At 44.8% G+C, this 21,315-nt stretch overlaps 2 protein-coding genes across 2 annotated transcripts in view; one reads left to right on the top strand and one right to left on the bottom strand.

Annotated features, from left to right (window-relative positions):
• Positions 1-672: 672 nt before the first annotated feature.
• TXN (thioredoxin) lies at positions 673-7,293 on the top strand. The gene is made up of 5 exons (XM_010018042.1): positions 673-726; positions 4,111-4,215; positions 4,670-4,729; positions 5,555-5,620; positions 7,068-7,293. The coding sequence occupies exons 1-5, from the start codon at positions 673-675 to the stop codon at positions 7,128-7,130; spliced, it is 348 nt and encodes a 115-aa protein (XP_010016344.1). The 3' UTR covers positions 7,131-7,293.
• Positions 7,294-16,153: 8,860 nt separating this feature from the next.
• PTGR1 (prostaglandin reductase 1) overlaps positions 16,154-21,315 on the bottom strand; it is an 11,141-nt gene continuing 5,979 nt past the window's right edge. The window contains exons 6-10 of the mRNA XM_010018041.1: positions 20,980-21,097; positions 20,558-20,713; positions 19,264-19,369; positions 18,003-18,121; positions 16,154-16,346 (exon numbers count right to left, since the gene is read on the bottom strand). Of these exons, the coding sequence (XP_010016343.1) occupies positions 16,236-16,346; positions 18,003-18,121; positions 19,264-19,369; positions 20,558-20,713; positions 20,980-21,097 (610 nt within the window). The 3' untranslated portion in view covers positions 16,154-16,235. The remainder of the gene's footprint in view (positions 16,347-18,002; positions 18,122-19,263; positions 19,370-20,557; positions 20,714-20,979; positions 21,098-21,315) is intronic.

Genomic DNA, 21,315 nt, shown 5'->3' with positions numbered 1-21,315 from the left:
CGCCGCGGACATAGTCTGAGTGCCGCGGCTGCCCGGGCAGGAGGAGCCTCCTTCGCCGCTGCAGCGGGGGGAGGGGGGCAGTGAAGAGAGGACAAGGAGAACTTGCTTAGACTTAAGGCTTCACAGGGTGAGAATGAGGCGGGAGATGTAATTTCGTATTATGACAAATTGTTGTTCCTCTCCCTTTAAAATCTAAAGGAAATGTCTCGAGCTGGTACCCGAATTTAGAAGTTCCTGCTTGCTTTGTGTACTGCCAGTGTGTAGGGACCAGGCGGCTCCCTGACCCATGAGCATAGTAATTAATACTTGTGACCGCAGCTTAAATACCTGTGTATGCAGAAACCTCGAAGTTGAGGCAAACAAAATACCGCATTATTCAGGAACTGGAGATAGGACAGTGTGTGAGTCCAACCTGAAATTCTTATTCTGGTTTGCATTTCTCACCCTTCCCTGTCTATGGGGGAACAGAATGGGTGAAGTTTTTGGGTGAGGTTTGAGGATTTTGCTGTAGGGTGGAACAGCTTAAAAAAGGAGAGTCATTAAACCTGGCCTTGGCAGAAGAGCCTGCTCTAACTTTAAGTGGACTAGGCTTCTGCTGCTCTCCAAACTATGAGCACTGATTAATAGTCTGCTGTAATTAAAGCATGGTTTTGTTGCTTATCCATGGAGAGCATGGACTCAACAGACATGCTGACAAAAAGGTTTAAGAACACCCGGAGTATTCAAGTACGGTGCAGCTGGGGTTTCTGGATTCCTTCTGTTTTTCAGGAAAGCAGGGTTGTATTCTTCTCTTATAACAAAAAAAGAAAACCCCTTGTTCCACTAACTGCAAAAGTACCTTCTGTGAGTGACATCTGCAAAGTAATGTGGATGTGACAGCTAGCAAGATTATGGCCCCTTTCCTATCACCTCTTCAGAAACTGAGTAGCTTCTGAAGAATGGCTCCTTTAAGGGTGCTTTACTGGTCCCTTTCAAGTACCTGCTAGTGGACAGAACGAGCAGTACTTCAGCTGGTTCAGTTATGTGGTCCTGAGGTGAGTGACTCATGTAACAGGGCCTGACTGTGGGACATAATGTCTCTTACAGCAGAAGCTAGTGGGGTATTTAAACTGTTAAAAAGCTGGTGTTACCAAAGCTTTCCTCTTTACACAAGCTGCCTCTTTATTAATTGAGTCAAAGCCAATATGGAAAACTTGCAGCTTCAGATGCAGTAGAAGTAGTGTCTGCTAGGGAGTTTGGGCAGTTGAACCTTCAGTCTGTTTATGTCAGCTTCTGTGTTTAAAGAAAAAACCCAAAACAAACCAACCCAGAACACCACTGAATTATGTAGTAACCATTGCCAGTCAGCTGATGGTTGGGTTAATCCAAGTTCAAGGGTGACTTGATGCAAATTGGAAATTACATTTACAGCTAGGGTCCACACCACCTAGCAGGTTGATTAAAGCTGTTGTATCTGCTGCTGAGAACTAAACACTCCTTTCAGCACCATCTGTGGTCAGTAGCCTTCATTTTGAGGTATTGGTGCCGGGAATCCTTGCTGCACTGGAGGCTGTCATTATGAGAGCCTTTTCTCTTACTTGGCCCTTGGAAACAGAGGCCTGACACTAATGTATTTGTTGAATGAAGCATGTGCTTTTCTGCTGGAGGACAATACAAGCAAAATGAGGTCTTACATGTGCTCAGGGGGTTGTAGTGTTTAAAAAAAACCCAAAAAACTAAAAACCAAGCAACTGGTCAGAGGCTTCCCCAGTAAGGTGCTACCTGAAGAAAGTACTAGTTGCTGAAGCTGTAAGATCATCTAATGGTGTGACCAAATGATTGCATGGGGGGACGTTCCACTTATGTTAACAAAGCTGACTTGGTTTTTATATGTCAGCTTGTCACTTCACAGTTAACATGGAAGACAACTATGGAAGCCAGTTGCATCACTGAAGTAGCTTGTTTTGCCCTCATTATTGTTTTCCTTCCTTTAGGGAGATTACCCTCTCTGGAAAACTTTCTGAACTTCTCCCTAGTTCAATAATTTTTAACTTGCAAGAATAAGCACCTTTGGACCTGTATCTCTGCACTCTCCCACAGCCATTTTGGCAAGTACTAAAGGTGACTCACAGGGTAACTAACACCTGATTGTGGTCAGCACCAGGTCTCCAGTGGTGTATGGTGTGTGACCAACTGCAGGTATCATGATCTCCTATCTTCCCTTTGCTCTGCGCAACAGCAAACCTGAGGTGTGTGGCCATATGAAAAAACAAATCCCATGGCTGGAATTCCTTTTGCAGAATACAGTAATTACGTAGCCAGATGGAGGACTCAGGCTTGGAAGAGGATGGTCTAACTGGCAGGTGCAGGAAGTGGAAACAGTAAAGAGCTAGTGATGTTGCAGTGCAGAGGTATGAGAAGGTATACCAAAATCAAGCTGTGGGTTTCAAGGTGGAGAGGACTAAGCCTTGACTGAGAAACTTCTGGTATAAATATTTTCAGGCAGCTAGCACGGACTGCTGTGTACAGAGAGCTTTGTTGGTAGGACTGGGGTGTGGGAATGTATACCGTGTCAGTACAGGAGTGGGGCAGTGTGGAGGGACAGGAAAACCTACTGTTCCCATCTCTTTCAGACTGAGAGTAGGTGATGTGGAGTTTTAGCTACTGATGTTACAGCAGAGTAGACTGAATATCCAAGACACAAGGATGAAAGAACTCAAATGTAGAGGCTGAGCTTCTGAAGATAGCTACACTGGGAGGGAAAATGTGTTATTAACAGACATGTAATGCCAGGTGCATTTGGAATTACAGGAAGTTATGAAGACTGTTATGTAGGTTATTCATACGTAAGAATGCTGGTACAGGACCCTCTGCTTGCTTGTTAAATATACTTGTGACTAGTTTGACTGTGTACATTCTTGGCTACTCACCTGCATGGCATTCTTTCATGAGGGGCTGGGGAGAGCTTACTAGAATAAAGTATCAATTTACTGTGGCTGATTACAGAAGCTGGCATTAATTATTGAACTCCTGCACTGCAAAACCAATCACTGGGTACACATGGCAGTAACTGTACTGCTGTCAGGTAGCTGTTGCTGACAGAGCTCTAATGCTCCGTTTTGTCAAGTTGCGGAGAATAAATCAGCTATCTTTTATATGCATAATCTGAAATGAAGCTTATGTTAACAGCTCTCTTGAAGCTTGCATTGCCGTGAGAGCAAAGTTGAGGAATGTCGAAGTGGCTTGCACTTGCTTTGGAAAAGACACTGTCAAAAAGTAGCTGATTAGCATTTTCTGCTTCTGCCTGAGATACTTGTTTCCCTCCTGCTAGCATGCAAGTATTTATTGCTTTTAATGGCTTTCAGTTCTGCTAAAACATTCAATTTTTGACGAGAAAACATGACCTCTAAATTTCAAGGAACATTGTCTAAAAATAATTGGTGTCACTAAGTGCAACAAACAGACTCAAAGCTCTAAATAATTCTTGGGTGTTATTTGTGTGGTCTATACGTGTAGCATTGCTTTGGCTAGTGATTATACACATGGGCTCACTTGGCAAAATAAGTAAAAAAAAACAAACCCAAAACCAAAAAACAAATCTGAGGTTGCTTTAGAACACTAGCTGTAGAGTAAATCAAGACAACATCATTTTGATGTTAGCCATTGACTGGAAAAGGCATCAAACTGGAGGAATGTGGAAAAAGGGTTGTTCTTTTAAAATTCTGCAGAGGGAAGTCTGTCCCAGAAGAAAATGGAAGTCTTCCTGCCAAGGCTTAAATGAGAAACTTATTATTAAAAACCATAACGATCACATTCAGGGGTAACACGAAACAGCTTCCAGAGTTGAGGATTGTAGGCTAGATGATTTTCTAGCTTATGTTTCCACAGTTCAGTGAGTTGGGGTGACTGAGCATTGTGGTCTCTTTCCAACTGAAGAGTGGTAAGACACCAGCTGATGCTAGCAGTGGTGAAAGCAATTCATGCTAAAGCGCTTACCTGATGTGTTTAAAGAGATACCAAAACAGTTAGGGTGTTAAGGCCGATAGCAAGCTAGCTTTGGGATTAGTCTAAATAATTTCAGAAAGGAGGGGGGAAATCATTAATGTGATCAATTCTTTTGTTCTTTTACAGTCTGAATTTGAGGCAGAATTGCAGTCTGCTGGTGAGAAGCTTATTGTCGTTGACTTCTCTGCCACATGGTGTGGACCATGCAAAATGATCAAGCCCTTTTTCCATGTAAGTAGCCTTTTTGTTTTTATTGATAACTATTAAAGTATACAGAATGTTTTTGTGCTGCTTAACAATAACATGGGAGAAACTTCCTTTTGCTGCATGTGATTTCCAGCCTTTTCTGGAAGAGGGAGAAGTTACAGAAGTATCTCCTTTGAAACTATCAAGTTAAATATACCAACCTTTTATATAGCTGGGAGCTCAGACGGGGTTTAAGATCTGCTGTCCTAATGCTTACGTGTATCTTGGGTCTGTAGATGCCTAACTGTTACATTGCCTCAAGCGGTGGGATACAGAGTGAAACAATGTTTATCCTTCTGTATGCAGTTACCGCAGTCCCTCCCCCTGTGCTTAGGCAGCAATGATGACAGCACCGTATAAACCAACAGTTTATATGGATGTCTCTTAGAAAAAGCTTTCCTGGAACATTGTAACTGAACAGTTTCTTAATTTGTTCTAGAGTTTGTGTGAGAAGTATGGTGATGTGGTGTTCATCGAAATCGATGTGGATGATGCCCAGGTATGGTGTGGAGGTGATGCTGAGAGGGGCAGCTAATGAGTTCCACATGAGTGACGATGATGTCTTGTTTAAAAATGTCACTGCAGATACTGAAACAAAATGAGATTACCTCAACTTTGAGAAGCAAGAGATTAGGGATTTATCACTTATACTGGAAATTGCAGGGTTTTTTGTTAGAGGACACCTGACCAGAACAAACTGTCTTGGTTATCTTCACACTTGAAGCCCTGTGGCATGTATTGAGTAGGTTGAGAACAATGACCCTCTACTTTGGGAGGGAGTGTTAGTGTAAGGCCTTAAGCTGCTTTGATGCAATATTCCCTAATACTAATGGCTCACAACTGTCTGGGGAGCTGTCTGGTCTCTCCACTGCTCTTGGCACTGTTGCCTCTTTCATGTCTTAAGTGCAGTAAAATGACTGCTGTATAACAGCTCCAGTAGTGTCAAACTGGTACTTAAACAATGTTGGGTTGAAATACAAGAGTTTCTGTAGTCCTCTTGAGCCTTACAAATAGACGTATCTGTTTTGATTGAGAGGTCTTTTTTTCTTTTTTTTTTTTTTTTTTTTAGCACAGAGTACAGGTATAGTAAATGTGGTTCTGCTATAGCATGAACTAAATGCTGAAGGGGGGGTCCTTCAGGCTTACTTCAGGGAGATGTTAACACTGCACTCTTTTTCCTAGTGATGGCCTACCAGAAGTGCTTTTACTTCATTTTGAGCAGCAGTGGCTTTGCCCTATCACCTAAACAAAAGGCAGCTAGTGGGTTCTAAGTTTAAGATACTTCAAATGCATACAGCTGAAGATTGTATTCTGTCTCTTCCAGGACGTTGCTGCACACTGTGATGTGAAGTGCATGCCAACGTTCCAGTTCTACAAGAACGGGAAAAAGGTAGGCACTGCTTTTTTGCAACTGGAGCAGGCATTCTAAATGTTTGAAAGAAGACTGGGAATATTAGGCCACTTACCCTGCTTTCTCTTGATGATTGTTATGGGGCACCACTGTCATGGCCTCCAAGAGTGAGCAAGTTCATCTTGCAAATGTAGCAGGACCAGCAGTTAACTGATGAAGCAAATCCTATTGTAAATGGGTAGTGAATGGAGTTAGTGTTACAGGCCAGTCTTATAGGCAGAGTGCCATGAGAGATTAGTGGGGTTAGATGTCTGGGTTAAGACTGCTAGTCTGTCTGTCTAGCACCCTGGTTTTTACCATCTTGGTTAGTATTTTTTCTTTGGGTGCAGCTCATAGTTGAGCTGAGATGTGGCTGTATGTCCCACCCAGACAGGAACCTTAAACATAGCTGAATATAGACACAGCTGAAACAACTGCTTATATGCTTTTACATAGTGGCAGTTTAACCTGTTAAGTGGAGGCCCTGTCCCTGGCAGAGGACCTACTCTCTCAAGAGGTGGATGAGATGGGATTCAGACCATGCTTTGACAGCACTGGGGCTGCCTGTGCATGGTAGCTGTGAATGCCTCTCAGCTCAGCAATTCTCTAGTTCAGGCAAAGTGTGTTGTCTCAGACTTTTAGTTTGCCAAACAAGCTGAAGTTAAGCTTTGCTAAAGTGAAGCATATCTGCCTGGATAAGGTTTCATGGCTGAAGGCAATGGAATTGCACCTTGTAAAGTGAGTGGTGGGAGCAGAGACCTTCAGTTCAATTCAGTATGGGGCCAAGTCATGACTAATAATGAACCTTTGACAATTTTCTCAGGGTAAACTCCCACAGCTTCTTAATGCAGTTGGAAGAATTGTGTTTATGATGTGACAGGTTGTAGGTGGTATATGTAATCCTTCTGTCTGGCTTTTTGTTTTGGGCTACCTTGGCAGTCCTCTGAATACATAAGTACCAAGCAACCGATTTCATGACCTTTAGTGCAGTCTGCTCTGTAGCTTGCACCCCAATAGGAACTGGAAGGCAGCACTGCTGTTCTTGGGATGTGAATGTTACCTTTGTCTTTCTGTGTAAGTTGCAACAAGCACAAGTTTCACAGGAGAAGCCAGGCTCAGGGCCAGGTCATTCTAGAATTTGATGGGGGAGAGTCCTGAGCAGTGCAAGGTAACTGAGCTACCTCTGCTGTGTAGTGACCTCCAATCTCTTCAAGCCTGTACTTAGGACTTACAGCATTGGTTCAGGATCAGTTGTCTTTTCTACATGGTTTTACATGTAGAAAGCTCCAGCAAGAGCAGTCTGGAAGTGGTTCTTGTTAAGGCTTTTGGGGATGAGAAAACCTTACTTGTAGCAGAGTTCAATAGCTGTGTTTGTATCTGGATGCTATGCATCTAATATTATAAAGCATTGAATGCAAAAGCTCTAAAATTCAATCTCTTTTTACAGGTGCAGGAGTTCTCTGGGGCCAATAAAGAGAAGCTGGAAGAGACCATTAAAAGCCTAGTCTAATCTCCAGCCATGCAGACTTTGGAGCATGACTGCTTCGGCTAAATTATAGCCTGTAACTTTTCTACTTAAAAAAAAAAATAAAGAAGCTAGCTAGATTAAGTGGTGAAAACTATCCTCTTGATCTGTGTAAATGAGTACAATAAAGTGTAAATTCTTCACTTTTGTATACTGCCTTGTGTTTAAAAGAAAATGTAAGGAGTTTCATGATGTCATCAAGGTCTTGGGTGTTGCTGTGTGAAAGGAGTACTGTCTGGGTACAAACACTTGTCAAATGCAACCTGATTGATTTTTTTTTTTTTTATTTTTTATTTTTTTTTATTGCTGGGGGTGGAAAATTGTGTTATGTGGGACAGTAATGACATAGCTCTGGGAGAAGTCTGCTGCCACCTTTCTCAGGTGGTAGTCACCAGGCTGTAATCCAAAGAGGGACAGTCTGGCTCGCAGATGAAGAGAGGGGAGTTTAGGAGTTGCAGAAAAGAGGGTGATCATGGGCTGGAATAGCTTCTTTCTTTCCTTGCCTCTTTTTAGCTAAAGATTTTTTTTTTTTAATTTCTAAAGCTTCATTTTAGACTCAAAGCTAAGACTTGGTTTATCAGGCCATAATGTCAATCCTACCATGGAAGTGTAAGGCAGGACTTGGAGCTGCTGCTTTTTTGCCTTGCTGTTGTACCTTCTCGTTCTCTTAGTAGCAAAGTGTGTTTAGTTTGAGTTGGGCTGTTTTGTTCCTAGGTAGTAGTCTGGAAAAAATGAAGAGGTAGAACTTGCAGTGTCTTAACCCCAAGGTAACTTGGACTTATATATTGTCACTTTCATTTGACTGCACTATTGCATTCTTAGAACACAGTGAATGCTGCTTTGTGCTGGACAGTAAATTGTACTCTCCAAACCTGCATCTGGTTGTAGATGTGAATTATTGCTAACTTGCCAGCCTCTGTATCCATTCAACTACTATTCCCAGTGTTATCAAGGAGAACTGTTGTGCTTTTCCACCAGATCAGGATGGCTTTCTTGCTGGCTTGGGTGTTGTCCTGGATAAGAATTCAGTAAATGAGGAGACAGGGCTGTAGCTAGCAGCTATGCCTAATGCTGCTAACCACACAGCTAGGTGACCTGTGCTGCTCAGAGTATCACTGATGAAAAAGCAAGGCTTCTGCTACATACACAGACAAGTAGGAATGAGGGAGCCTCTTTGTGGTAGGGAGCTTGTGTGTGACTCAGCCTTACACTCATGTCACAAGGATGCATGAATTTCCTGGCTCTTGAGGACTGAGGGCCTTCAGCAGCTTGCTGCACATGTTCCTTATTTGAAACAAGATCTTTCTAGTCCAAGCAGTGACCGCACCCTTTAGCTGAGGATGAGCCATCAAAGATCTGCTTGGATGTAAGCTCTAGCTTGTGATTATGCAATGAGAAGGATGTGCAAAATGTTTTCTGTGCAGCTCCAGCTATTTGACCAAGAAGTGCAGCAGAAGTGTGTAGGCTGATAGCTGAAAGACTGTTTGCACAGGTAAGTGGGAAAGCACTGCCTCAGGTGGTGCTGTGGAGGGGATGGTGGGGAGAGAATAAAATGAAGCTAGGGAGAGAATGTAGCATTAACACCATACCATCTTCAAACAAGCATATTGCTCTTGAAAGCAGTTTCTGTGTGGCTTACTTACTCCTGAGCAGTAGCTGGGAGCAAGAAAGGTTTAAACAGTCATTGGTAGGAAGCCCAGGTGAAATTTAGTAGGAGCTCCTGACATCCAGCTTACTCCTTAAGAAATGAGGAAGCTACTGAGATGTGCTGCAGCACATGGTGTTTGCTGAGGTGAGGCCAGACAAGGTTGCTGCCTGCTGCCTCAGGGGGAAGGTGCAGTTAATGGGAAATGCTGCTCATGTGTTATTTGACTTTGTTACTCCCTTAATAAGATGCCACTGCAGTAGCCTTGAAAGATCCAGGTGACAAGTTACTGGAAATTCAAGACAGGATTAGGAAAGATGGGAAAGGCTGGAATAACTTGTGCTGAAACCAGGGGTGCAAAGCAGTTCTTGGAAGTGCAGCAAGTCTTCAGGTTCCTGTGCCACAGTATCTTCCTGCTCTGTGTGCTGGCACGTAGGCAAAGTGTGATGAAAATAACTTGGGTAGCTTTATGTGAAAGGAGGTGTTCTTTAAGGCTTGGCTCTTGGAGGCGTGTACAGTGAGCATCTGTGTGCTGGGAGAACTTTCTCTCTGGAGGAACCAGCAAGCATATGCATAGATATGTCAGAATTTGAGTGCTTGAAGTTAGTTCTTGCCATGGTGATAGAAAGCAAAGCCTAATGATTGCACCTAGTTGAGCTGTGAGGGGCCTCAGTCCCTACAGAGCCAGTGCTCCTGCTGGGAGGAGAACCCCAGTTCCGGATGGGAGCAGACTGAATCCCGGCAGGCAAGAACCTGGTGCTTCAGGCACTGTTAAAGCCCAGATACAGCAAATAAAAGTTTTGCCCTAAGTGGGATGGGTACAAGTAGCCTTGCTAAAGACTTGGGCCATCTGCCCTGCCCATATGCGTATTAAGTAACACCCTGGAGAGCTCAACAGGTTTGGTGTTCTGCTTGTTTTTCATGTCAAGGAGTAAGACCAGTATTACCATGTGCCAGACAGTAGTAGCACAGCAGTCATGGTTTCATTGAACTCTGTGGTCTGCTGCTTGCATGAACAGAACCAGCTGCTTTGATCAGTGACCTGAAAAGATTCTTTGAGAGGGAAGTGGTAGATGGCAAACTGACTCGGATGTTTGGAAGAAACTTGAGGTACGTGGCAGAGAAGAAGACATATAAAGGTTTCTCCTGGGAGTAAGGGCTCCAGAAAGAAGTTCTCCCCTGAGGCAATGACTGCAGTCTCATTTGATTATGAAATGGCTGGGATCTGTGCCTTGCTGTCAAACCAGTAGAGCAAGATGTTTTTGTCTGCAGGCCTGTCGCTTCGCTTGCTTTCTTACAGTGGGCTGGCAACAGGAAGAGAAGTACTTCCTTGAGCACAGCAATTGGAACACATGGCTCAAATAACTAGGTTTAATGAGAGGGGACTAAGTCATGAAAGGGAGGGGCAAGGGGTCACAGAGTGGACAAGGGAAGTGTGTGTGATCAGATTGCAGTGAAACAGTGACACTCACTCATCCATGTGTTCTGAAACTGCCATCATGCACGTGAGGAAGGAGTCTTTTAACCACCTGCACATCTTTTCCACATCTCTTGGAGCAGTCAGTCTAACTCCAGTTAACCATCTGCTTTTCATTCTCTCTTTGACCCAAATGAAGTTAGACTTGGTTTCCTCCCTTGAATGATTCCAGTAAGAGTATTTAATTATTTTAATGTTTAAATTCTTACTCTTCATTTGTCAAACCTAGCTGGATCTAGCAGGGACAAAAAAAACAACCATTGTTTTACCTGTGCCCAGATACTGTGACAGAGCAACTCCACTGTGCTCTATGATGTGCAGCTTTCAGCCACTCAAGGCATTGGCTTGAGGAATACGCTGGTGAAATCCTTGCTGGATGAACTCTGTAGTGCTGGTCTCTGGCCCTGGAGAGGGGTAGGAGAGACTGACTTGGTGGGCTAACCCTGGTTAACTGACAAGTGCCCACCAAGCCCCTCTTATTACCTGCCACCTCATCAGCAGGACAGGGGGAGATAGTGACAGAAAAGCAGGTGGCTTGAGGTAAGGACAGGGAGATAATTTTGCAATTACAGTCACAGGCAAAACAGGCTTGACTTAGGGAAATTAACTTACTATCCTAGTCTGTTTAGTTGCAGTAAGAAATAAAACAAATCTATAGCCACCTCCCCCTGTCTCTCCCAGGCTTAGTTTCACTTCTGGCTCTTCCCCTGCCCCACCCCTGCGCAGTGCAGGGGAATGCGGGGTGTGGAGAGTTCTTAACATCATCTCTGCTGCTCCTTCCTCCTTGTGCTCTTGCCATGTTCCAGTGTGGGGTCGGTAGGGTACAGTCCTTTGGGAATGGATTATTCCTGTACAGGTGCCCATTGGCCACAGATCCTGCCAGCAAATCTGTTCCAGTGTAGGCTCCTCTCCACGGTCCAGAAGCCCTGCCAGGAGCCAGTTCTGTGAGTTGTCCATGGACTACATGTTCCTCCTTGCTCTAGTGTGGGGTCCTCCCTGTGCTGCAGGCAAGATATCTGCGCCATGGGCTGCAGGAGCACAAGAAGACCAGAGATGATTACCAAGCACAGTTCCCAGGGCCATTGAGGAATGGGCACTGCACCCTGGGCAGAGCTGATGCCTTTAAGGATGCATGCAGTGGAGGACTGCTGCAGTGCCAAAGAGGACCTAGCCCTAGGTAATCCCTTGCACACCTTCTGACAGCCTGTGGGATCATCAAGTGCTCACCCCTTCCCAGAAAGCCCTTAAGCTCAGCTGCAGAGTGATAATGTCATTGGAAGGGTGCTGCCAGCCAGCATTTGCTGCTCACAGGCCTTGTGCAACTGGCTGGAGGACAGGCTGGACTGCCACAGTACTACCAATGCTCTGCCTAAAAGCAATTCAGTATTTTGGGATTTGCAAGCCCTCTGCAGGGTTAAATCTCTGCCCTGGTGCCTAGAACACCTCCTCTCCTCCTGCACTGACCTTGCTGCCTGCATGGTGGCTTTTCCTCATGTACTCTTGTTCACCTCCCCCTGCTGCTGGGGCATAGTGCATTTTTACCCTTTATCAAGCATGTTCTCACAGGTGTCTCAGATCTGGCCAGCAGCAGGTCCCTTTTGGAGCTGGCTGTCACTGGCTCTCATGTAGTGGCAGCTTCTGGTGCCCTTTCACAGTAGCCACCCTGGCAGCCTCCCTCCCCATCCATTTCACCCCCAAACCTTCCCACGTAAGCCTAAAACACTGATATGCTGACAACAGGCAATGTGGGACTGAGGGGGCACCAGGCTAGGCAAGGGCCTAGCCATTGCATAGAGTCTCTGCTCTTTATCTGAAGCAGTAACTGTATACTAGCTCTACACCAACTGCTACAACATTTATCTGTAGGTCTTCCTCAGAAAACCAAACAAACACAAAACTGTGACAGGAAGAAGAGTTTGATAAGGAGCTCTGGGTGGCAGTGGGTGCTGTCAGTTTAGCTGAGCAGATGTTGAACCATACTGTGGATCCTTATTTTCAGTGGAGATTTCATGCAGGTGAGAAGTATAACTGGTCAGATGCCTCCAGCTTTGGTGAGGATCAACTAGATGAGTTTGAAGAACTTGAAATGGTCTTGTGGAGATGTCAGAGAAACACATCCATATGAAATGCACTTTTTCCTTCTCTGGAGAGGGAAAGCTGGGATGGTCCAGGTTGGTAGAGAAAGTGAAGAATGCATGGGAGCTGCGTGAAGCTTTCTCTACCTGCAGCTGGCACACAGATCTGCAGGTCTCCACAAGGTGGCAGTGACTGTCTATACATGCCCTTATATTTACCTCTCTGACAGCACCAGGTCATGGTGGCATCTCTAGGTAATGGGCTGGAAAAGAATAGCTGAGGGGTGGGTTCCCACTATCCAAGTGCCACCATCTGCCTGGCCCCCAGAAACGGGCGTGGCAGAGGTGTGAACAGACTCTAGGGATGGGGAGAAGCCAGGCACTGGATCCAACTGTACCCACAGAGGAAGAGCTTTAGATCAGGCTTGGACCATCTCCCCTCCACTGTAGTCAGTCCATGGCATTTCCTCAAGGAAGCAATTGAAGTTAGGTTTTCACGTTTCTTTGTCCTGTTGCTAGTCCCTCTGAGAGGGGAGCCTGGAAGAAGAGCAAGGCCTGGAACCACGCACAGGCCTCAGAACTCTAAAGCCTTCTGACAACAGAAATGCAGTAGTCAGTTTTAGCACCACTTAGCAGAACAGCCCCAAGCACTTTCAAGCTTAGTAGGAAGTGGAGTCCCTGTTCAGCCAGTTATGAGAGGCTGAGGACAGGAACAGAAGGCATCTCCCCACACTGTTGATAAAGGCCAGCAGCAAGCTAAGCTGTGAGGGACCTGGCTGGAGCTGTTGCTGTCTAGCTGGGTTGGGGTTGTAAGAGATGAGCAGTCAGGGGGTGTGGGAGCAACGTAAGAGCAAAGGATCTGAGATGTGTCTTGGTCTCTTCAATACAGGCTGCATCAGAGGTGCTGGGGGGTTTATGGCTGGATTTGATTCATCTGGGAACAGGGCTCCCATGAGAATGGACACTGTGGTTGGGTTGGGTTTCCTGACCCCTCCTGTGGGCACCTGCCCTGGAGGACTGTGAGAGAAGCCCAGCAGGCAGCAGTGCACTCCTGGAACAGCCCCTCAGTTTGAACAGTCACAGCTATTTGCAGCAGCTCCTGGGGCTTCCAGAGGCCATCCTTGGTGTGGCAGACTATGGTGAACTTCTAAAGGCTGGTCCCTGCTGGGTCCTGAGCTCAGGCAGGTTATTGCCCCCAGCCCCAGCTTGAATTTGCTTAGGAACAGGACACAAAAGTTGCAATATTTATTAGACTGGAACACCTCTAATCTATAGTGATTAATAAAACAGAGCCTGTTTCATTTTACACAGTCAGGCATAAGGCATCAAGTGGTTAAACCACTACTCCAGGAATAATATGTACAAATGAACTATTTAGCCAACAGAGTATGAAGCCTGCAGCTGTTTGCGTTTAAGACTATTAAATAAACTCTGTGTCGTGGTTCAAACCCAGCCGGCAACTTGGAACCACGCAGCCGCTCGCTCACTCCCCCCCTTTTCCTTCCTCCCCCCGCTCCCGGAGGGATGGGGAGGAGAATCGAAGGAATGTAACTCCCACGAGTTGAGATAACAGCTCTCCAGTAACTAAGGTATAATACAAACCACTACTGCTACCAGTAATAATGATAAGAGGAATAACAAGGGAAAAGGACACAACCGCTCACCACCCGCCGACCGATACCCAGCCCGACCCGAGCAGCGATCTGGGCCTTCCGGGTAACTCTCCCCAGTTTATATACTGGGCATGACGTGCTGTGGTATGGAATACCCCTTTGGCCAGTTTGGGTCAGGTGTCCTGCCTCTGCTTCCTCCTGGCTTCCCCTCCTCTCTGGCAAAGCATGAGACTGAGAAAGTCCTTGGTCAGAGTAAACATTACTTAGCAACAACTTAAAAACATCGGTGTTATCAGCGTTGTTCCCAGACTGAAAGTCAAAAACACAGCACTGCACCAGCTACTAAGAAGGAGAAAAAATGACTGCTGTAGCTGAACCCAGGACACTCTGTTTGCTTTCATATATTACATTCTCAATGAACTGGGATCCTACATAGCTTCAGAAATCCCACCGTCAAGGCTACTTGCTTGTGCACTGGCACAGACATGGCAGACCAGAGACAAGAAGCACAAGAAGACCAGAGATGATTACCAAGCACAGTCCCCAGGGCCGCTGAGGAATGGGCACTGCACCCTGGGCAGAGCTGATGCCTTTAAAGATGCATGCAATGGAGGACTGCTGCAGTGCCAAGGGGGACCTAGCCCTACGTAATCCCTTGCACACCTTCTGACAGCCTGTGGGACCATCAAGTGCTCACCCCTTCCCAGAAAGCCCTTAAGCTCAGCTGCAGAATGATAATGTCATCGGAAGGGTGATGGCAGCCAGCATTTGCTGCTCACAGGCCTTGTGCAACTGGCTGGAGGACAGGCTGGACTGCCACAGTACTACCAATACTCTGCCTAAAAGCAATTCAGTATTTTGGGATTTGCAAGCCCTCTGAAAATGTCCCAGTAAAAAGACACTAAACAACAGCACACCTTGACACAGTGGTTCCAAAGCCTACTTGACAACAAACTCCCTTTTGTGGTTTACCATTTTCTATGCTGTGCAGCAGTATTAATCCACAGATCCTTCTCAGAGCGTGGTTGAAAAGCACAGCACTGGAGCTAACCTGAACTGGCGATTCATTCTCCTCAGAAAATCCTATAAACAACCAGAAGCTCTCCCCTACTTGTGCCAAGATGCATAATTTCGCCAGTGGCCAGTCAACCTGTATTTCAGGACAGTATTTTGTTCAGTCCTCTAAGCAAGTATTGGTTGACCTACATCTTAAGTAAGTGACCTCTTCTTGTTGACAGACAAAAGCATCTAATCCTAGCACTACAGAGACATTAAGGCCACATAGGATCCCTCTTCACAGAACAAAAATGAGACCTAAAAATTAACCAAGAAGTCCTCCACAGTGTTTGAAGATGGGTCACCATGACCCTCAATACTTGGTTGTATTCCATAACAATAGGTTCTTGTTCCAGCTTTTTCAGTACATCTAAGATGTTTATTGTTGCTAATGCCTGTGTGTCCTTCACTCAGCATCATCTGGGTCCTGGACACCAATTTAGCACAGCTAGGGCCAGCATATTGATCTCATCTTCCAAGATTGCCAGGCTGAACATCATGGCAAGGTCAGCTCTAAGCCTGGTCACCAATAGCCAAATTACTCAAGGAAGTGACCTATCCATATAACCTGTACTGTGAGATCTACTGGCATAAATAAGTGCTTGTAATATCTTAGCCATTCTGTGTTAAGTGCAAAGAAGAGAACAGGAGGCCATTCCACAAACAGAACTGTAACACAAGCAAAGTATCCATTAACAGATTTATTTTTTTTTCTTCCCATAATCTCAAAAGAACCGAGATACCTACATTTCCTGATGAAAATTACAAAAAGCCATCCAGAGAGGAAGCTGGGAACCTCCAGGTGTTATTAACTTGTTTTTTGCTCCATGATATTGGTTAAAAAAAATCCCTTTTGCTGAGTTCTGGGCTAAATCAATGGTTAGACGTAGTCATGATATATGCCACCATCTGGCAAAGCTTTTGGCTTGTAGAAAGGAAAAGCAATTCCAACTCGTAGAAAGGTTCAAGCTTCTAGTAAATCTGTTAGAGCTCTGCTGAAGTTCAACTGTTTTAAGGCAATATTTTTGTGTAGCTTTGGGAAGCAGCTCTCAACTACTTCAAAAGCAAATCAACTGGCATATACTTACACTTATTAACCCAATTATTAACAGAAGTTACCATCAACAAACGTCCAGCAAAAAGACTGAAACATACATTTCGATCAATGAGTTAAAAGCACTTAACAGAATCATTCTCCTGCACCAGCCCCCAGGAATGTGACCTTCAGACTTTTACAACAGCTTTTCCAAGATTTTCTCCCTTTAACATTCCAATGAAAGCTGCTGGCATGTTCTCAAATCCTTCAGTGACTTGTTCATGGCACTTCACTTTTCCCTGTCACAAGTAAGAAAGCAAATTGCTGAGTTTTTGTTCATCAGCTTCCTAGTTTTTAGCACCTCCAGGAGACTAAAGTGCAACCAAATTTTCTCCAGCTTGTATGTTTCACCTGAAACATGCAAGCTGGCATACACCAGGGTAAATTCTCAAAACCAGGCAGGCTGTTGTTAGGCTGTTTAGGCTGTTGTGAGGATTTGCTTCTGTTGCAAGACCTCCTACTTGGAGTTTTAACAGGGAGCAGAAGTTACTACTATATAGTGCTACTTTAGTCCCCAAACAACGTACAGCTAGGGGATTACTTCCCCAGAGTGAGGCCTGTCTTTACCTGTAGGGAAGCATGGAATTGAAAATCCAAGTGATCAAAAGCCAAGCCATCCCAAATCCTCAGCTAGAGCTTTTTAGGCTTTAGCGCTCAAGCTCTCAAGCTTTTCACAGCCATGAACCAAGTGTTAAATTCATCCTCCATTTAGAAAAGTAAAATTCAGCAAATTCCCTATGAAGTCCCTTTAAAGCCAAGCTGACAATTCCACAAAAAACATCCATTCTTGCCAGTAATTTCAGTGCACCACTACAATGGAAATCCATGCTTATACTACAAATGAAAGAGGACTTCTGAATGAGAAATAAGAGTCATAGAATGGTTTGAGTTGGAAGGAACATTAAAGATCATCTAGTTCCAAACCCTGTGCCCATGGCAAGACAGGGACACCTACCACTAGGCTAGGTTGGTGAAAGCCCTGTCCAGCCTGGCTTTGAACACTGCCAAGGGTGTGGCATCCACAGCTTCTCCGGGCAGCCTGTGCCAGTGTCTCAGCACCCTCATAGTGAAGAAATTTCTTTCTAATATCTAATCTAAATATATCCTCTTTCAGTTTAAAGCCATTCCCTTTGTCTCATCACTACATGCCCTTGTAAAAGTCCCCCTCAAGCTTTCCTCTAGGCCTGCTTTAGGTGCTGGAAGCTGCTCTAAGGTCTCTCTGGAGTCTTTTCTTCCCGAGACTGAAAAAGCCCAACTCTCTCAGCCTGTCCCCAGAGCAGAGGTGCTCCAGCCCTCAGAGCACCTCCATGGCCTCCTCTGGACTCACTCCAATAGGTCTATGTCCCTCTTGTGTCAAGTGCCCCAGAGCTGAACAGGACTGCAGGTGGGGTCTCACCAGAGTAGAGGGGCAGGATCACCTCCCTCAACCTGCTGGTTGTGCTCCTTTTGACACAGCCTGGGACACGGTTGGCTTAATGGGCTGCGAGCGCATGCTGCTGGCTCATGTTGAGCTTCTTGGAACCAACAACCCCAAATCCTTCTTCCCAGGGCTGCTATCAATCCATTCTCCACCCAGCCCATATTTGTACTTGGAATGGACTAGAGGAATTACTCTAAAAATGAAACTCTTCATTGTCAGAGGAGTGTTTTGAATTACTCTGGCAGCATCCTTTTTCAAAGCCAACATGTATTCTGGAATATACCTAAGTCCACAAGCTAATATTGCAGGTCTCAACAAAGAAGGGATCAGGTATGTTCACTGTGGTTTCAAAGATCAAGTCAGGTGGAAGAAAAGTATCATGCTGGGGCCCCACCTCAACAGCTATGACAAGAGACCTCTTACAAAGAGAGAAGCAAAGAGGAACCTTACAGAAACCTACACCTTCCTTCCTTACCTCCATGACCCACTTCAGCAGTGCCTTCAGACCTTCCTCCCAGCGGTTATTCCAGCTCGTCACAAGAAACCCCTCCATTCGAAGTTCTTTGAAGATCATTGGTATCTGCACATAAGGCCCTGCACGAGAAAGTAATCAGCAAACCACCTGCAGTAAGTTTCACTTAAAATAAGAACCAATGCATAAAGCGAGCTTTTAGCCAGTGCAGACCACTGAATCACTTCATTCCAGGCAGAACCAGCTGCTATTTTTCCCAAGCAGAATTTCCAGGACAAAAGATCAAGAATTCATGGACAGACAGCCTCCCAGAAAACAGGCCTAATCTGTAAAGCTGTGGGGCAAACACCCAATAGTACTGAAAAGTTTCATTCCAAAGGGGCCTCAGCTTCACCTGAGAGGCTTCAGGTAAATCCTGGAAATACTGTTTTGGCAGCTGGTCTGATAGCCTGCCATGCTCTCATACTCTTCCTAAATATCAAAAAAGTTAAGCACATTAAAAAACCAGTTCCCTCAGTCATAAAGTGTGTGGCATTGTCCCCACTCTCAAAAGCCTGTCCCATTTTTAAAGTCAGTTGTCAAAGAGAATTCAGACATTTCTTCTGGAAGGCATATTTGGAAAACTTAATGCTATTGAAAGTGAATATTAATTTCAGCATCATTTCCCAGCAGTTTAACCAGTAGATGAACTCCCAAAAAAACAAAAAAATCTCTCCAAAAAATCCAAAACAAAACCAAAAAAAACCACAAACCCCAACAAATTAAAAAAAAAACCAAAAAAAAACATCAAAAACCACAAATAAAAAAAAAAAACAAAACCAAAAACAAATAAACTCAAACAACAACAAACCACAACCCTAAGCTGCCTCATCTAAAAACTTGAGGGATATCCATTCTCTTGTCTAAAAGTATATACTATGTAAACGGCATCATGCCACCACACCTGCCTTCTACTCACCTGTATCTGTTTAGAGCCCTGGGGAATTCTGTTTTAAGCAATTTAGTCTGTCCTTCATTTCTAATCAGCTGTTGTTCTCCACCTGATACCCGTGCGCACAAAGTAGGACGAGTGCATGTACATGGTGTGTTCACACTCCCACCATCCCAGAGCAGAGGTTAGTTAGCTACCCAAATGTACACACACACATACACTCATATAGTATACAGAAACAACCAATAAAACCTTAAGAGACTCCCATTACAACTTTCTTTCTTCCATCACCAAACAGGAAATAAATTTAAACATGAGAAAGCAGGCCCACACCTTTCTGAGGCACAGTGTCATTGTACTGAGAGATAGCTCCACAGACTGCAATCCTTCCATATTTCTTCATCTGGTTGATAGCAACACTGGCAAATTCTCCACCCACCTACAAGAACCAAAGCATGTACAGCATTAGAGACAATCCAATGTTTGGCACTGACTGCCAAAAACTGGTACTCTTGCATTGTTGCACCAACAGGTTCAGTTAAGCGGTGGAGATGTAAGTTCCACTACTCCAAAAACACAGTAGCTGCGGAAAATCTTACAGTTAGTCAACACTCATGGACTCAATCCCACTCTTCTACAAATTAGTTATGAACACAGTGAATTTTTTTAATTCTGAATTTGCTTCACAGAATTGGCAGTGTTGGGTAGGATCCCTCCTCCTAAGGGGCACATTTAGGGTTAATAGGAAGCACCACCTCTGCTTTTCCTCCACACCAGTCCACACTTCCATCTCTTTACAACATGGTGACATCAGGTTTTCACTTCATGATTCCCTTGTGCTGTGCTCAGAAGCTTTTAATGGAGAAGAGCTGTGAGAAAGTTTACTGCCGGGGATAGCTCTGCACAAAAGTTGGAAGTGAGAGAGAACAGAGCAGACATGACCAAAAAACTGATTTAAGACCTTAGCAACACAGGACATGACATTTGGAAGGGTAAGGCAAAGCAACCAGGAGCTCCTACCACAGGGGCAAGCACTTTGCCCTGGCACCATGCATTCACAACAACTGCCAGCAGGTGCTTTGCAATCCACACAGAATGGGAGGGTCCTCATCCCTGGATCAACGGACAGACTGCTGAGAGAGACACAAGGAGCAGTAATGCCTGCCCTTTCAAGTCAGGTAGCTAGCCAGGCAGTTTTAGGCCAGTATCTCAGCTAATACCCCTGTGCCAGGTATTATATTACCAGTTATAATGCATACATTAGCTATACTAGGAAATCAGAAAAGCCAGGGCTTGTTCTTTGGCTTGAAGGCAAACACATGGTTTGACTGCATCCTTACTGTGAAACTCTCTTAGCTTTCAAAACAAGATGGTCACATTCAAACAGCTAACCGAGAATAGTCCACAACCCCCATTAACTCCAGCTGTACTTGGGAGAGATCAGAAACCCTCTACCAGTCACCCCATAAAAACAATAAGCTCTTATGGCAACCATTTCTCAGTTAGATGAAATTCAGTATCAGGTTCCTGTTACAGTCTTCAATTAGATGTATACACTACTGAATTCCTCCTATAGTTTAAGGAAAATGACAGTCTGCTCAGGGCAAGACCCTCCCTCTGAACTCACATTGTCAAAGAAACAGTCATAGCCATCAGGAGAGGCTTTACGCAGTGCTTCATCCAGAGATGTAACAGTCTTGTAATTAAAGGCTTCATCAAAGCCTATTTTTTTCAGATAGGCAACCTTGTCATCTGAGCCAGCACAGCCAACAACTTTGCAACCCTGCAAGGAAAGGAGAAAAGCATTTCTAAACATCTGCTCACGAGACCGGCTGACACAGAACACTGGGTGGAGGACTCACCCTAAAAGTAAGGCTGTCATCACCATAGGAGTTCCTAAGCTCTAGAAAACGTTCAACTACCTTTGATATTCAGGAGCTTGTCCCATCTCAAGACCTTACTGCAGACATGCCTTCAGGGATGCTTGCCCTCCTGATCATTCATGGCCTTCTTCCCCTGTCTAACAGGTGAACTTTCCAAGCCACTCACCCAAATTTTAGCAAGCTGTCCCACCACAGAGCCCACAGCACCAGCTGCAGCATTAACCAGCACCGTCTCCCCTGGCTTCGTCTTGCAGACTTCCAGCAGACCAAAATATGCAGTGAGGCTGTGAAGGAAAAGAAAAAATGTTCAGTAAGAAATAAAAGATGCCACACACAAGAGATGTGACTTGACCACAGTGAACCAAAATATTGTCACAAATAGAACAAGATTTTGTTCTCCTCAGTCTTTTAGAAATGCAAAAATTAACCCAAGCTTCTTAATTTGTCTTTTTATGGCCATCCCAGAAAAAAAACCCCAACAGATACACTACTGGGAAACAGG

This window comes from Nestor notabilis, unplaced genomic scaffold (assembly GCF_000696875.1).
Source record: "Nestor notabilis isolate BGI_N333 unplaced genomic scaffold, ASM69687v1 scaffold3107, whole genome shotgun sequence".
NCBI classification, from domain to species: domain Eukaryota; kingdom Metazoa; phylum Chordata; class Aves; order Psittaciformes; family Psittacidae; genus Nestor; species Nestor notabilis.
The sequence above is the reverse complement of the archived record's forward strand: the minus strand, read 5'-3'. Positions and strand labels throughout refer to the sequence as shown.

Bases quoted from the DNA above. Each gene is read 5' to 3' on its own strand.
- TXN (XM_010018042.1), top strand. From the start codon at position 673: ATGGACTCAACAGACATGCTGACAAAAAGGTTTAAGAACACCCGGAGT. The intron at 4,216-4,669 runs GTAAGTAGCCTT...AATTTGTTCTAG, and splicing joins TGATCAAGCCCTTTTTCCAT to AGTTTGTGTGAGAAGTATGG. The intron at 4,730-5,554 runs GTATGGTGTGGA...TGTCTCTTCCAG, and splicing joins TCGATGTGGATGATGCCCAG to GACGTTGCTGCACACTGTGA.